At 41.5% G+C, this 16,429-nt stretch overlaps 2 protein-coding genes across 2 annotated transcripts in view; both read right to left on the bottom strand.

Annotated features, from left to right (window-relative positions):
- The window catches only part of galcb (galactosylceramidase b), a 379,778-nt gene that overhangs the window by 116,409 nt on the left and 246,940 nt on the right, over positions 1–16,429 (bottom strand). The window lies entirely within an intron of this gene.
- Positions 1–16,429, bottom strand: part of kcnh5b (potassium voltage-gated channel, subfamily H (eag-related), member 5b) — a 149,485-nt gene that overhangs the window by 111,776 nt on the left and 21,280 nt on the right. Inside the window, exons 5-6 of the mRNA XM_034858488.1 lie at positions 4,535–4,647; positions 719–1,111 (exon numbers count right to left, since the gene is read on the bottom strand). Of these exons, the coding sequence (XP_034714379.1) occupies positions 719–1,111; positions 4,535–4,647 (506 nt within the window). The remainder of the gene's footprint in view (positions 1–718; positions 1,112–4,534; positions 4,648–16,429) is intronic.

Raw genomic sequence — 16,429 nt, 5'->3', positions numbered from 1 at the left:
TGGAAACTGCAGCACTTTTTTAAGGGTAAAAATTTAGGCGAGAAAATCATATATTTTCAAGTGATTTTCAAGAGTTAATAAGGTCACCATTTCACGTACTGCAATGTGACTGGGCTGGAATGTAGGCTACAGTCTCTCAACAAATCAGGTGTGCAGTGGGACAGAAAATGGCTCTCTGTAATGTGAAGTGTTACAGCTACAGCTAACTTAGCTACATCTGAATGTGACAGATGCTACATGACAAAATAATCTGGCGATTTGATCGCATTTATTTCAGGATGCAAAGGCATGGACGCCATCGGCCGGTGAAAGTGAAACACGGTTTTTAGTAGACAAAATCTCGTCTCTTTCTATACTGATCCTCTTCATTTTTCTAAATAAATGCAGGGTCCAAGCCTAGATGTGTACAAGGAGGAGCACGTGGCCAAGAGGAAGACCCAACACATCAACACCAGCCGGCCAGCAGGTCTGTAGACTCCAGACCAGAAACAAACCCTGATCAGCCCCCCTCACAGCAGTGCAGGGACAGACACGCAGCAACAATCTTTGGTTTATTTTGATAATATTATTCACTTCTCAATAATGGAATGCTTTTAAGATTGTATTTATGGAGATTTCGCACATCCCGATACTTGTTATTGGTATTGAGTTATATGTTTGGTAATTAAAATAGTTTTTCCTTTTCTGGCATCATAGAAACCATCCGACCCAAACGTACCTCGTCGACGTTCTCGAAGGCGTTGATGATGTCGTAGGGCAGGCAGGACAGCAGGTCGATGACGAACCACGTCTTCAGGTAGTTCATGCGGATGAGCTTGGGGTCGGAGATGACCTCGCCGCCGGGCCCCACGAACGTGGTGTGGAAGTTGAGGACGATGTCCACCAGAAAGATGACGTCCACCACGCTGTCCAGCACCAGCCACACAATGTTGTTCTGCTTGGTCTTGAAGGACACGTTGTAGGGCACCATGATGGCCGTGTAGAATGTGAGGATGAGGATGACCCAGTCCCACGTGGTCTTGAAGGTGCAGTAGTGAAGGATGATGTGGGGAGGCGTCTTGGGGGCCTCCTGCTTGTACTGCGGGAGGATGTCCGAGTTCAGCTGCAAAACCTGGAGTGAAAGAGCAAGAAACTTGTACTTACTTAAACTTACTTTTTACCAAGAAAGTAAGCCAAAAAACTCAACTACTTTGTTTTGTGGTCTATTCATAATTACCTACTGCTGCAAGGTGTGTGTGCAAGAAAAAAAATTGTTTTTCCTCTCTAGTTATCATCTGTATTCATCTCTTTTGTTGCTCTGTAAAGCTCCCAGTGACATACTGCATAATGACTACATTTTGCTTGAAATAAGACAGTAGGACAGACAGAATGAGAAACAGGAAATCTGATGAGGACAGAAGAGTTGACCCAAAAAAAAATATATACTAAAAAATAAAATCCATTATAATTTCCAGCGGCGCTGACAATGATGATGACTCCTGCTGAGAGCCGCCTGCTCTGCATAACAAAGACTACCTTCATTCTAGCACTCAGCAGTTTGGACACACACACATCAACTTATTTCACACTAAACTATATATGCAGGTGTTTCAGGGGTTTACCATTTCCTTCTCTCCTTTCCTTATTGCATCCATCCATCCATCCATTTGCCTCCCTGCTGTCCTTCTTCGCTTCCTTCCACTCTTAGACAATTCTGTCTTCTTACTTAATATATTACGTCCCCTTTCATCTCTTTTTCAACTCGTTGTGGTTTGATTGTTTCTGTCTTCTTCTTCTGCTCTCACTTTGGTGCATCTTTCCCCCTTTTCCATTCCATCCTCCCTTTTTCCTCCGCTCTCTTTCCTCCCCCTGTCATCATCACATTTAAAAAACGCCCCTTCTCACCTCATGTGCACACGACACTCAAACAAATTCTGATTAAAGTCGATTCACCTCACTCATGAATAAAACAGGTGGGTGAGATCTGACCCAAAAAGACAATATGAGCCATCATCTGCCTATCCCCAAATCCATTTTCTAAATTTCTGGCAGCAGTCACAATCATTCTGAGTGCCCACAGCACCCTGCTTCTGTCTCCCCACCCAACATGAAATATTAATGACACCCGCACTCCACAGAAGCACAGCACTCGGGAAGAGAAAGTACCGCACGCTGTCTCAAACAGCTTCAGTTCCAGGGAAATTGGCATGTGAGTGTAGGTGGAGGGAGGGTGGGGCTAGGGTGCGTGTATTAAGGGTGTGGTTGTGGTTGAGAAAGTACAGTATGTTTGCACGGCGCTGTCCGTCGATTAATGCATACATCTGTGTGGCGCTGCTTCAACTCCGCGTTAGAAAAATGGTTTGAATGTGGTACTTAATGTTTTATATGAGGATTCATTTGTGCAGAATTAATGTTAAGAGCAGAGAGTTGCTACGGTAGCGTATCTGTAATTGTAGTGTGTGTGTGTGTGTGTGTGTGTGTGTGTGTGTGTGTGTGTGTAGAGTCAGTAATGGGCCAGGGCGGCACCGGCCGGCCCACTTTACTCACTGACCCGTCCAGCCAAGTTTGAGCAAAAAGCATTTTGTCATGAAAAATATTAAAATGTATGTAAAAAAGGGAAAAAAAGAAATGGTAACAGAAGTAGTTGTGTGTGTTAAGGGAACACGCCACCGGTTCTTGAACTAGAGCTCATCACGGTTGCCCCTAACTATAGATGGGGGGGGCAACGCATCTTTGTCTCAGTGCATGCATTGTTTTAGTCCGGTGCAACACCGCCAGCGCCGCCGCTAGTTAGCTTAGCGTAGTGAATGTAATCCTATGTTGCCGGTTAGCATGTTGTGAGTAAAATTGAGCCAAAAATAAAATAAAAAAATAACTTCTCCAGGCCTGCGTATTCACAACAAGTACAAATAGTAATCCAGATTAAGACTAGACCATATAGGCAGATATTGATGGGAGACCCTACTACAGTTAGTTAACAGAGACTTATTACCGGCAGGTAACACTTACTGTTGTGTAACAGGACAAGGACTAGCCCACATCAGACAGCATGTCCCGCATGCTGTCTGATGTGGGCTAGTCTATGTCCTGCATGCTGTCTGATGTGGGCTAGTCTATGTCCTGCATGCTGTCTGATGTGGGCTAGTCTATGTCCTGCAGGATGTCTGATGTGGGCTAGTCTATGTCCTGCAGGATGTCTGATGTGGGCTAGTCTGTGTCCTGCAGGATGTCTGGTGTGGGCTAGTATATGTCCTGCAGGATGTCTGATGTGGGCTAGTCTATGTCCTACATGCTCTCTGATGTGGGCTAGTCCTTGACCTGCAGGATGTCTGATGTGGGCTAGTCTGTGGCCTGCATGCTGTCTGATGTGGGCTAGTCTATGTCCTGCAGGATGTCTGAATGGGGCTAGTCTATGTCCTGCATGCTGTCTGATGTGGGCTGGTCTATGTCCTGCAGGGTGTCTGATGTGGGCTAGTCTATTTCCTGCAGGATGTCTGAAAGGGGGCTAGTCTATGTCCTGCATGCTGTCTGATGTGGGCTAGTCTATGTCCTGCATGATGTCTGATGTGGGCTAGTCTGTATATAACCGTGCTGTGCAGAGCCAACGCTGCTGGTGCAGCTATATTTTAGCTTTAATAGGTTAACATCAACATGTGTGTGTGTGTGTGTCTCTGTCAATAGAGGATCCTGCAGCGGAACCAACTTCCAAGTGAGAGGTCAGCTATCATTACCTTTCTTTATCCTTCCTAAATTAAGGGGATTATTTTTTCTATCTCGGAGCTTTCTTGAGCATCGACGAGGCTGATCCTTAAAAACTTCTTTTCTTTTATTAAATTAGACACTCTTTGGAGCTGGGTAAAAAACAAGAACAACTCTGACATTTCGACTTCTGCAAATAACCAAAATCCAGTTGTGGACCTCACTCTAATTATTTTTCTGTTTTCAGCAGCATTTACAACCTCCCGTTTCCCAAAGCCGAGGAACCTTCACCGACCAAAAACCACCAGTATGAGGACAGACAGGGAGGGCGGTAGGCTGGAGATGGTTTGTACACAGAGAAGTGGGAGAAAGGCCTACAATTATGAGTTAAAATAAAGTTGTTAAAAGTTGTAATTTGAATATCAAGTGCTGTAATTATTAATAATTCCAACACAAAGCTCTGCATTTATCAATTTGAACAAAAATCTCCCGTCTGGTCTGAACTTTTGTACGCAGGTCTTGGAGTCAGTGTGAACTTGCGGTGCAGCATGTAACATTGTCAGATTGCTACCAGCTTAGCTGGAGCTAAGCGTCATACGTTGTTAGCTGATGTCGGATTGTTGCTAGCTTATCTCAGCTAATGCTCTGTTAACCTTTTGGCTTCCAGTCAATCACGGCTGCTTGCTCTCTTAGCTGATGAAGACCACGACATGAGTTTCAACAGTGAGAGAAAACTTGGCATGAAGCAGAAGTGCATGGTTACTGTTGCTACCTGCAGTTTAACATATACAGTATAAACTGCTTGAGGGGTATTGGGGTAAGTGTGTACTGCTTGTGTGAGTCTGTTCGTGCTCACCTCAGCCAGTCTGGACTGTTTATGGCTGACTTCATGTTCTATGGGTGCCAGCTTCGGCAGCGTGTTGCGGTTGTTGGTGAGCGCTCGAGTCAGCCGCGCAAACTTGGTCCACCCTGCAGGAATGAGACATTAAACACAGCTTAGATCACATTCATCACAATGGCAGGCTTAATGTCCCATGTTGTAAAATGTCTTTGTCTATTATAAAGCAGGTTGGGGGGGAACGCGGCCCGTAACCAGAAACCGTGCTTTGGCTGTGATATCAAAACTATACCATGTATAGGAAGAAAATGCTGTGTGTCGTCATTACATTACAGTCATTCCCCAGCAGCAATAACAGCGCAGGGACTCCTAGAGCGCAGATGCATGAGACCTTCAAACACTGACCAATCAGAGCAGACTGGGCTTTTTAGGGAGGGGGGGCTTAAAGAGACAGATGCTAAAACAGTGTGTATCAGACACACAGCATGAAAAAAATGAACATGAAAGCATATAAACATGTTCTAGTAGAAACCCAAAAAACAACCATAATAATACAATATGATCCAGAAAGTAAGGACAATATGAGTACGTTCATGTGTTTTTGAGAATGCATGTCAGCTGCACACAAACACAATCAGATCTCAGCTGTTGTTACAGTTCATGACTCCAATGGGGACGTGCTGGAGTTCCAAAATATTTCAACTGCTTCCACTTGTACTTTCCACTAGAGGGCTGGCAGGAACTGGGTTTCTCCTATTGGGTAGTTCATGTTTACAATAAAGCCAACACAAGCCCTGTTTAATGGCAGACACCCACCCTGCAGAAAGTCTCCTTGAACTCAACTTATCTCATTTAGCTGCATGTTTCTCCTTCTTCAGGGGATCAATCCTAACTAGGGCTGCAACGACACACCAATCCCAGAGTTCCGTCTGTATCCCGATTTTTGACCCACGATTCGATACAAACCTCCATTCTTTTTTTTTTTTTTGTGGGGGTGGGGGGGGTTCTAAGTAACCGTAATACAACTTTTTTCTGCCACATGGCATTGTTTTGTCATCGATTACATCCCACTTTGCAACACAGTTATACAACAGATAGACAGATAGCTTATTGATTGATTTCAATGTTGATCGATTCTTTTGGTGACACAGGGCTGCTGACGGGACTTTTCCGTTGCTGTGGAGTCCCCGTTTTCTCCACTCAGACCCGTTTTCATAAATTGCAAGCATTAAATCTTTATAAACACGCTCATGCACCACAGTGTTTAAAGAGTTTCAACGGGAAAAAAAGCTAAACAGTTTATCATTTTAGGGATTTCTCCCAAGGCTGCCACAGTTTTTCTTTGCAGACAGTCCAATTGTCGGACATCTAAAGATTTGAATGACAGGTGATATCAGCCAATCCGTCTAAAGAAGCCCGAGATAGTCCTGGTCAAAGCCAATCATGTCGCAGAGTTGATGGTACCCCCACGTGTTGGAGATTGACATTTGCGAGGACCAGTTCAAACTAGATGTTACGAGCCCGGCCTACCTGTTTAGCCAATAAGAAAACAAATCGATTGACACCAAACTTGACGACTTCAAATTTTAACCCTGTGATGGCTGCAGCTGTGGCAAAGCAAAAATAGGGCCTTATTTATTGCATTTCACATCCTGAGCAACTTATAATTGCTTATTTCATATATTTATGTATAAAGTTATTTCAATTATGTGTGTGATTGATGTGGGTTTGTTGTTTTTGTTGAGAAGTTTTGTATTTTGCACTTTTTAGGCTTTTCTCTTTGCAGTTTTCAAAAGGAAATAAGAAAAACTTTGAGACATATCTATAAAAATAAATTCATATAAAATAGATTTTTGAGTCTTTTGGCTTTTGGATTCTTTCTGAAGTGAGTTGAGACATGTTGCTGTGGTTATGGTATTGTCTGTGTCTCATCTGGGGCCTGTTGCACGAAGCTAGGATAAGGGATTAAGCCGGGATATTCAAGTTATCCTGGATGAATTTAGCTTGGACTCGGTTGCACGAAAACAGATTGAATTAAGCCCAGCCAAGTAAACATGGATATTTATTCTTTGCGGCTAGCCTGGTACAGAGCAGGCTAACAGCCAGGCTAAGATTATTTCCCTTGTTGCATATTCTTCCCCTCCTCGTTACTGTCCATTAGAAGCCGCTGCTCATTGTGTGAAACATATGGCGCATGCGTCTTCTTAATTCTGCATCAGTAAATCTGTGATACCGTGGTCTATGTGAGAAAGCCGTGAACGTGCACTTATCCCAGCTATCTCCACCTGGCTTGACATAGCTTCCCCTGTTCATCCTGGCTCGGCAAACGTGCAACCGATTAAGCCGCGATGAGCAGATCACACTAAGTAAAGCTGCGCTTTTCCACTTCTCCTGGATAACTTTATTCTACTTTTGTGCAACAGGCCCCTGATGTCCCCAGCCCCCAGCAACCGTCCACTATCATTACAGCCCCCGGGACACATCCACAGTCAGCCCCCAGCCAGCTAGCAGCCATTCACTATCATTAAAGCCCCGGGGACACATTCATAGTCATCCCCTAGTCAGCTAGCAACCATCCACTATCATTACAGTCCCAGGGACACATCCACAGTCAACCCCCAGCCATGTAGCAGCCTTCCACTATCATTATCCCGGCCCGGGGACACATTCACAGTCAGATAGTATTTAAAGGATATTATTATTATTATTATTATTATTATTATTATTATTATTATTATTATTATTATTATTATAAATACAACTAATATTGTTTCAGATTACATTCAAGAAAGAAAGAATTGCAACAGCTTAACTTTACCACTGACCAATATTTCACTCCATAGAACAGCAAATATGTATCTAGTAAACCAGACAGAGAAGTATGATAAGTCACTAGCTACTTTACAGGTACAGTGTCACAGACTGACAGGACACGCGGCCTCTAAGCTCTGAATGCAACTAAAACGATGAGCCTAAAATATTGATGTGATGTAATTAAAAGCATAACCGAGGGATTCAAATGATCAACTATCTGCTAGCGTGAGCTGTCAGTTAGTCCTCGTCTCCAATCTAGCAAAAACAGCCAGTATGTGGCTGGAAAATGAAATGCACTGTCAGATAACACCTGATTGTGTATGAGCAGACGGACGCAGCACTCTGCCAGGCAAACCAGACAACCAAAGTGGCCATCTATTTCAATATTCAACTCATTTGTAACAATTAAAATTGACTACAACTGATAGAATCTAGAAATGAGAAGCCAAGTCGAGTCGATCTCATCTCATCTTTCAGCGCCACATTCCAAAAGTTATTTCCTGACACTGTCCATATAGAGCAGAACTACACCCTACTATTCCTCCATGAACAACATGCCTGCATAAATATTCCCATTTGTTTCTATTTTAGCCTTATATCTTAACTCGCACTATTCTTGTTCCTAGATTCAGATTTTGCTTTTAATTGTGTGGTTTGTGTTTTTGTTATTTATAGAGCATTGTTGGACAATAACTAATATGATTTTCATTGCCAACAACTACTTTGGTTGTTGTTGTGCACCTGACAGAAAAGCCCTATAGAGACATTGATGGACATGTCACGTTTCAATGTCTCAATTTTGCACTCTGGACCCCTTTGTACCTGTGCAGATTTTATACAGTGTAACTTGAGCAACATTATTGCAGTATTTTCTTTTAACTTATTTCGAAATTAACTTAAAACTTCTCTTTGTAACCTTAAAGTGTTAACATTCTGCTCATTTTCAGGTTCATAATTGTATTTTGAGGTTGTACCAGAATAGGTTTATGCAGATCATTTTCAAAAAACACCATATCTTTGTTGTGCTGCACATTGCTGCAGCTCCTCTTTTCACCCTGTGTCTTGAGCTCTCTGTTTTAGTTACAGAGTGATTCACTACACTGTGTGGAGTTGCACATGTTAGTCAGTTGCTCACCCGGAGGCGGAGGAGCCAGAGAACATTCAGAAACCAGATCTCACTCAGAACAGCATGGGTGGTTTTTTTCCAAGTTTGTATGTGTGGAAGCATCAGAGACACAAAATAACCCCCTAATCCCAGAAAAAGACATTTTTTCATAATATGGGTAGTTTAACCTGTGTGCAACCTTTTTATCTCAATGCCAGGGACTTCTACACTCTGTAGTCAATGCAGTGGAAATGCATAGTAAGCATTGGTAAACATGCTTCATAGTTCCTCATCTTGTCCATTACTGTTTTTATCCAACAGTTTGGTTCCAGCTTTGATTGTCCTATTAAAACCATTAGGGCTACTGTCTGTCTTTCTAATACCAGCCTGTCCCGTTATTTTCTGGACACACCAGTGCTGCAAACACAGCTTTGGCGTGCTCCTACTGTTTCGCTCTAAAAATAAAATCAAATGGTTGAAAGGGCAAAGAGGAGCAAAACAGAGCCAGCCTACTTACAGTCACCACCCAACGTAATCGACCCGACCCCTTGAAGGGCCCATTACAGATAAAATGTGGACTTTGAAAGAGCTTTCAACCCTCAGGCCTCCAGCTGTCACTACACCCGTCCTTTCATTTCAACAATTCATTTCTCTATGCAGCGGTGTGAAAGAAGCCAACAACACTGAACTGAGACCCACTTTGGATGAATAGCAACAGAATACTTCATTCACTGTTTATTCTAAGTCCCAATCACTCCACTACCCTTGAGGAAAACTGTTGTTGTCACTTTTGTACAACTTATTCTAAATCTTCAGTTGCTACTTTCATGTGACTTTATATATGTGCTGATACCTACAATTGGCTCTGGATCACCAGAGATAATAGGCCTGGGTTGCTGCCAAAATGGACCATTTTTGCTGCAGTAGTGCTTGTATAACTTACTATACAATATATACAGAGACTGTGTACTGTACAGTATATTGTTGTCTGTTGAAAGCCTTGGCCTAAAAGTCTCTGGGCTTTTTGTAAAGATATCCATCCCTTAACTTTTTTTTTTTTTTTTTTTTAAAGGGACAGTTCCCTTCGAAATCCAAAATACCTATTTTTCTTGTAGTGCTCTTTATCAGTCTAGATCGTTTTGGTCCTAGATTTTTACCAGCCTTGTCTTGGTCAGGTGTACTCTTAGAACTATTTTGAGTTGTATCACGCTGTGTCTGGCACAAGGAGAAGATGTGTGTCTCCTGACATCCTGCAAAGAATGCGGGAAGATATTGCATATGCTGTTGTAAAGAATTGAGATTACACCTTTACGTGAAGGGGATAACAAAAGGATATGGTCAACCATGTTGCTTACTGGCAAATGCGGAAAGGAGGCTATGCTGTTCTGGACAAAGTGTTTAATTTGGAGAAATCTAAAGAAGTGAGACTTTGGTAATATAAATAATTGAGAGAGTTGGGCAAAAGATCCGAACTTTCCATCCACAAACAGATTGGAAATAGACTTAATACCCTTTGAGGACCAAGTTCCAAAGGTAGAATCTGAGAGCGAAGGTGGGAAGTTATAATTATTATATATAATTATATATAATTATTATTTTGTTAGGTCTTTGGAAGGTGCTTCTTTTGATTCTGGGCGGCTTACCGTTCCAAATAAACAAAGATACACTCCTCTCTAATGATACAAAAAATGATTGGGGATATTTTGCAAGAGGTAAAGGAATTTTGGTAACACAATCATTTTAATAAGATTTATTCGGCTTGCTAAGGACAGCGCGAGATTCATCCACCTGTCCATGTCTTTTTTTGCATTTTTCAAACAAGATGTGAAAGTTCTTAGTGAAGAAGGGCAAAAAAGTAGGAGTGATTTCTATTCCAAGATATTTAAAGATTTCTTGAGACATCTAAGAGACGTTGCTGTTGAGATTTTCAATTATTTTTCTTTGGCGCTGAGCACTACAAGCCGAGTGCCGTCTAGTTCCATTATACTGAAGAGAAGGCTGACACCTACAGCCGGTATCTTCAGTACTGGGCCGCTCACACCAAAACTATCTAGACTCATAAATAACACTACAGGTAAGGGGACATACATGGTTTTGATTTTGAAGAGAACTGTCCCTTTAAGAAACTAAGAGGAAGGAGTAATAAGAATAATTACAGAACAGAAGTACTTGCAATGTAAGTTGACTATTAACATCTTACAAGAATTAAAGGGTAGTTTTCTTAAATTGTAACAATCGCCACAATTCCATAATTGTTGTTCCACTGTTCAGAAACTACGCATATGAGCTGAATTGAAAGTGAGCCTCCCAAGATTCTCTCAAGACGGTCACTTTAAGGACATCATTATGAAAACTCAATTAGAGTAAATGAAAAAGGAAAAAGACAAAATAAGCAAGCTGACAACAAGCTCGGTTTCAATCGGGCATCCTGCTGAGGACAAATGTAATACATTTTATATCCTACTGTCCCTTTTTAGCATGATTTTCACATTAATGTGACTAAAGTACATGTTTACATACAAGATGTGTGGCTCACTCAATGCTCGCGTCAACGTATGAGAGCATTGTATGTTGCATCCTTTTTAATTTATTTTGCCTGTGTAATGTAAGTAGTCCCAACTTTTTGGGGAATGAGACTTAAATTATTCATGAGCCGGCAACAAGCGTGTCTTAACCTCGCTTGTGATATGTATCTGGACCGTGCTAAAACAATTAGAGAAGCCAATAAAAATGACTCAGTAACGTCCATAGAAGGAACAGCTCGCTAAAGGGGAACACAGTGCCCGCGCACGTGTTGCATGGCGTCAGTGCCTGATTGTGCACCTAGCAATCCTTCTCTCTCCCCAATTGAAAGAGACAGGATGAGTGGGGAAAACTGGTGTAATTGTCTGTCTTTCTGTCTGTCTGTCTGTCTGTGTGTCTGTCTGTGTGTGTCCATGTTCTTGATCACATGTCTCACTGTGAGATGTCAAGACAGCCAAAATCACCGTTAACCTGGGTGCCTTATTTTGAAAGGTTTAATTTTGGTCAAGTTAGGCGGTTGCTATAGCTAACACAACCCTGACTACATTATTGTTAGAATGTGCTGCAAATTGTGCCAACCAAAACACCAACTGCTGGCATTCAACTATTTCCAATCAAATTTGAAAAACACGTAGAGGTAAATGCATCTTTTTGTTATTTGTTTCAGTAACTTTATCAAGTTTATGTTAATGGTCAGCTATATTTGTTCTCCTGCTAGCAATGACCGTGCCTTGGTTCTCTAGCATTTAGCCAAGTAACCTTAAGGTTAGCGAGCATTGACTTTATTTGAAAATAATCCAATATTACCTGAAACAATATCTGCATGGATAGCTTTATATTAAAAACAAATTCAGCATCTTGATTTAGTGTAGCAGTGCTGTAGTAACTTTAATGTTCCAGCTTACAGCTGTTCTTGTTTTCAAGACCACTTAAGTTAACTGATCTCGTCTCAAATCGACATTAATGTTAACGTTAAGGTCTCAGACCTCTCAGATGTATGTTAGACTCTCACTCATTTGTGTATTCTCACCGAATCACAACTGAATTCATATCTTGCTGCTCAGTCAGACTCTTATTTACCTGGAGTCCCTCTGTCACAATAATCATACATGTAATGTTGTAGGCCTGTTGGCAGACATCCATTTATAATGTAGCCAATGACATACATAGAAATATAAAGAGCCTTTCTCCATGTCCACTGAAGTTTCTCAGCTTGCTCTCTAGTAACATCTGCGTGGTCAAGGGAGCTTTTCATGCAAAATGGCATTATGTCATTATAGACTTTAAGTACATTTCCAAGCCTGTACTTTTACTTGAGTAAAGAAGGTAAATCACTACTTCTACTTTTATCAGAGTATTTTTTTACCCAAGTATCTGTAGTGAGTACTTTTGTCATCTCTGAGCATAAGTGATGTAATCATTACAAATGCATGTGTACAGCTGTCCATATTTACTACAGCGTGTATACTGTACACTTTAAAACTAGATGGGCGCTAAATCGCAGAAAAATAACCAAGTCACACAGGCGAACTGCAAATGCTTGTTTATTTTCACTGAAGCAGCTATTTGACTATAGGACCTTTACTTATAATGCCGTACTTTCCCATTATGGTGTTACTCCATAGGTCTTGACTGCTTTGTCTATACTCTCTTTACAGTAGCAGAGGTTGCATAATTCTCTGTTTGTGTGCATGCATTATAAAGTACCATGCCCATATGTGTTTGAAAATAAACTATTAGCTCGGAAGGCAAACTCAGAACCCCTTTCATCATGAAGTAGAATGGAGGAATTTATTGTGTAAATACATATATGGACAGCTCACAGGCTCCCACTGTACACACTGACACATGAGGACAAAAGGGTAGCACATTGGGCACAAGGGGAAACTGCAGGACACGTAAATAAGAGGTCTTTTCGACGGTTAGGAAGGCTGCTGCTATGGTTCCTCTCAAGAATGCAACACAGCTTGATTTATCAGACTGGAGCACAATGGAAGTGGAAATAAAAAAAAATGTAAAAGGCCGGGGCTAAAAATAACAGGGGAGCAGAAATGGTGCCAGAGTGGATTCTGAAAAGAGATTCTGATCAGTGGTTCCACGCCGAGGAACAACTCGCACTGAATTTACAGAGTGGTTTGTCCTTCTACAGACAGACAGACAGACAGACAGACAGACACATATGAACGGCTGATTAGCCCACATGCACTGATCAGCTGTCCATACTTCCACCTCTCATTTAAATTTAGTAGTGTTGGTACCCTTTGTGCTATTCAGGATGGAAGTGTTCTTACAAATCAGGCTTGGATGTTTAAGAAAACGGGGAGTAGGAAAGTTACTATTACTATAGCAAGAGGGGAAGGAATTCAACTAGCAACTTTGTTGTCTAATGCCGCTTTCTGATGGGATTGTTCCGACACAGGCAGCTAAACATGCCAGGTGCCTGTTTCACATGTGATTTGCATTTCTTAAAAACAGACGTAAACACCTTTCAGTCATTTTCAAGACATTTATACAAATGCTTGTGAATGTGTTGATTAGTGAAAGTTGTAGAAGTGGTCACTTGTTGCGCAGCTTTCACATTTAGTGACACAAACCTCTTGTTGGTGGACTAGTGAGCTATGAATCAAGTGTTGGTCCAGTTCTGGGGTCCAACACGGGTACAAAGTGAAGCTACCTTGTGTGAATTTCAACTCCAATTAGTTTCATCTAAATAGTTTGTTTAAAAAGATTAAAGTCCAATAAATACAGCGCTATCCTTCCTTTTAGATTCTCAAATGTTTTTTGAAAGACCTACCCTCATTTTAAGGTCATTATTATCCCAAACTACTGCCCAACTGTATTGAGTGAAATCATAGATATCATCATAAAGGGAAAAGCCCCCCCCCCCCCAAAGAAAAATGTTTGGGATGGATGCCTGTGGCACCGGTGTTCTCGCCTCAGTACTCAGATTTGGAGGTTTTACAGATGCTGACAGAGCAAGAAAAAAACACAGCAGTTCTGCTTCTGCCACATGATTAGCTCTGCCCCCATTTCTTTTCTTTCTGCTCTTCTACCCTGATGATGCTGACTGTAGCTCCTGTGCCTGCTCTGCTGCCAGAGGCCTAAGCACAACAACCACAACCAGGGGCCATGCACACAAAATATTCAACCTAAAATGTTCAAACCTCGGCCCCTTTTAGATCTGGGAACTGGGGAAAGGTGACGGCCAAATGTCTCTGAACATTTAACACAGAGAACATTAACAATACGATTTCTTTGTAGGTTAAACTGGGGCATGAACACGCACGGTCACAGGGATCAGAGAAGAAATTTAAATTGACTTGGCTATTTTAAGCTGATGGACATTTTTAGCAGATCCCTCTCGCGCTCAGCTGATGCTGACGTGTTGTAGCGTGCCGTGCCGCAGGAGCAGCCAGAGATGGAGCGGAGGGCAAAGTTTCGGTCTGCAGCACGAGCCAAGTTAACTGGCCACGCTTGCAGCAGTGAATCTCCTCACCCACGGCCTCTCCCACCCCACTTAACTACAGCAGGCCAACGCTGCATCCGCTCTCTGGCCTCCTCTCTGTGGCCTCTACTAAGGGTACTGTACTGGAATACCAGCTCGCAAGAAAAAACAGGTGAATGAACATGTGGTGGATCTGCCAGACATTTTCCTTTCTTTTGTACTGTTAGTCTGACTCAACTGTGGCTCTCAACTGGCAGACCTCTGGTGCTTATTGTTCCAAACACGGATGATTACAAAACTGAATCCCAAGTTTGTCACATCATCAGTAGAAGCGGCAGCTAACCGGCAAAGACGGCGACGCACAGATGTGACAATATTAGTTCCACTCAAGCTCTAATTGCATGTTCAGCCCATGTTATTCACGGGTCGCCGAGCACACATAATGAATGAAGAAATCACACGACCACTCTGAGCAGGTCTCTGCAGCAAGGGGGAGGAAGTGTTTATACGTGAATGTGTGTGTGTGTGTGTACACACATTAATAAGGTGGGAAGGGTGAAGGGTGAGGGATCCCTGTCAAAGGGCAAACATATCCGCTCAGCAGCGCCGAGAGCAACCCCCCAGGCAGGAAGCTGACACTGTGCATCAGTCAGGGCACAGGATGAGGACACCCTCACCCACACCCCACTGATCCCTGAGCATCCCAACCTGACAGCCCGAGACGTTCCCACATTGCAGGGAGACAAGACTCAACCCACTCTTTTTTCATCCAGCCGCCGCTCGGGATGAAATTAAGAGGGAGGACAAATAGATTTGATCTTTTTGGGATTTGGGTGAGGAAAAAGTGAAGGGAGTACAAAGAGGCGGAGGAAGAGAAAAGAGGTTTAGGAAAGAGGCAGAGGAGGACGAATAACACAAAACAGATGAAGGAGGAGGACCGTGAGAACCAGAAAAAACTGTAAAAAATAATGACAGTTACATTATTAAGTGCAGTTCTTTTTCTTTCAATTAACACAAAAAAGTGGCAACATGTCGCAGCCTGAAGCAATGCATTTATTGTGCCAGTTGATATCACGATGATTATTAATATGTATACTGTATACACAAAAACATCTACATATATACTGTACATATACAGTATATACACATACATACTGTAGATATATACATATACTGTAGATAAATGTATATGTATACAGAATGTACTGTATATGTACATAGTTGCTAACAGCGGGGGTGGGGTGTGAAGGGGGGGGGGGGGTTATTATAACCATCCCTAATAAATGGTAATTTAAAAGAAATAAGTTAGAAATGATTTTACTGTTAACAACACAATTATAATGACAATTTACCAATTATTGGTCATGCTATAATTTATGTCATTTTATCCATTTGTTACTCACATCATGACAGTTATATATCATATTATATTAAGATCATGTTAATGAAATGAAAATACCTTGTTAATGGTTAATTAGGACTTTGTAAAGCATCTTTAAAAAGTATTTAGCTATTATCAGCGCACAAATAATGAAATAGTCATAGATTTTGAAAAATATATTTCATAAGGCCACATTTATTTTACTTTATGCTTTATAAACCAGTTATTAATCATTTAATTAATTACTCTAAGCATTAATAGCAAGTTTATAATTGCCATCCAAATGTGTATAGATTGTAGAAGTATTGACCGATGACAAAGTATTAATTTTATTAAAATAATCTAAATACATAAAAGGATTTCATAAGAAACTAAACAAAATAACATTAATTATAGCATTACTAATCATTAGTAAACAAAGCAGCACTTCGTTGTTAACAGTTAAACAACCAGTAACTAAAGTTTAACTAACTATCAATGTACCATTTAATAGTGATGATTATTAAAGCGTATTTTTTAATAAGCTCATTACTGCGAGGTTAACGCCCAATACAACACTACTACTTTAGCTATGTCCAGCAGGTGGAGATAACCAGGAGGAGAAGGTGAAGCTATGTCCAGCAGGTGGAGATAACCAGGAGGAGA

Source organism: Etheostoma cragini, chromosome 20 (assembly GCF_013103735.1).
Source record: "Etheostoma cragini isolate CJK2018 chromosome 20, CSU_Ecrag_1.0, whole genome shotgun sequence".
Lineage (NCBI taxonomy): Eukaryota > Metazoa > Chordata > Actinopteri > Perciformes > Percidae > Etheostoma > Etheostoma cragini.
Note: the sequence above shows the minus strand (reverse complement) of the source record. Positions and strands in the feature narration are given on the sequence as shown.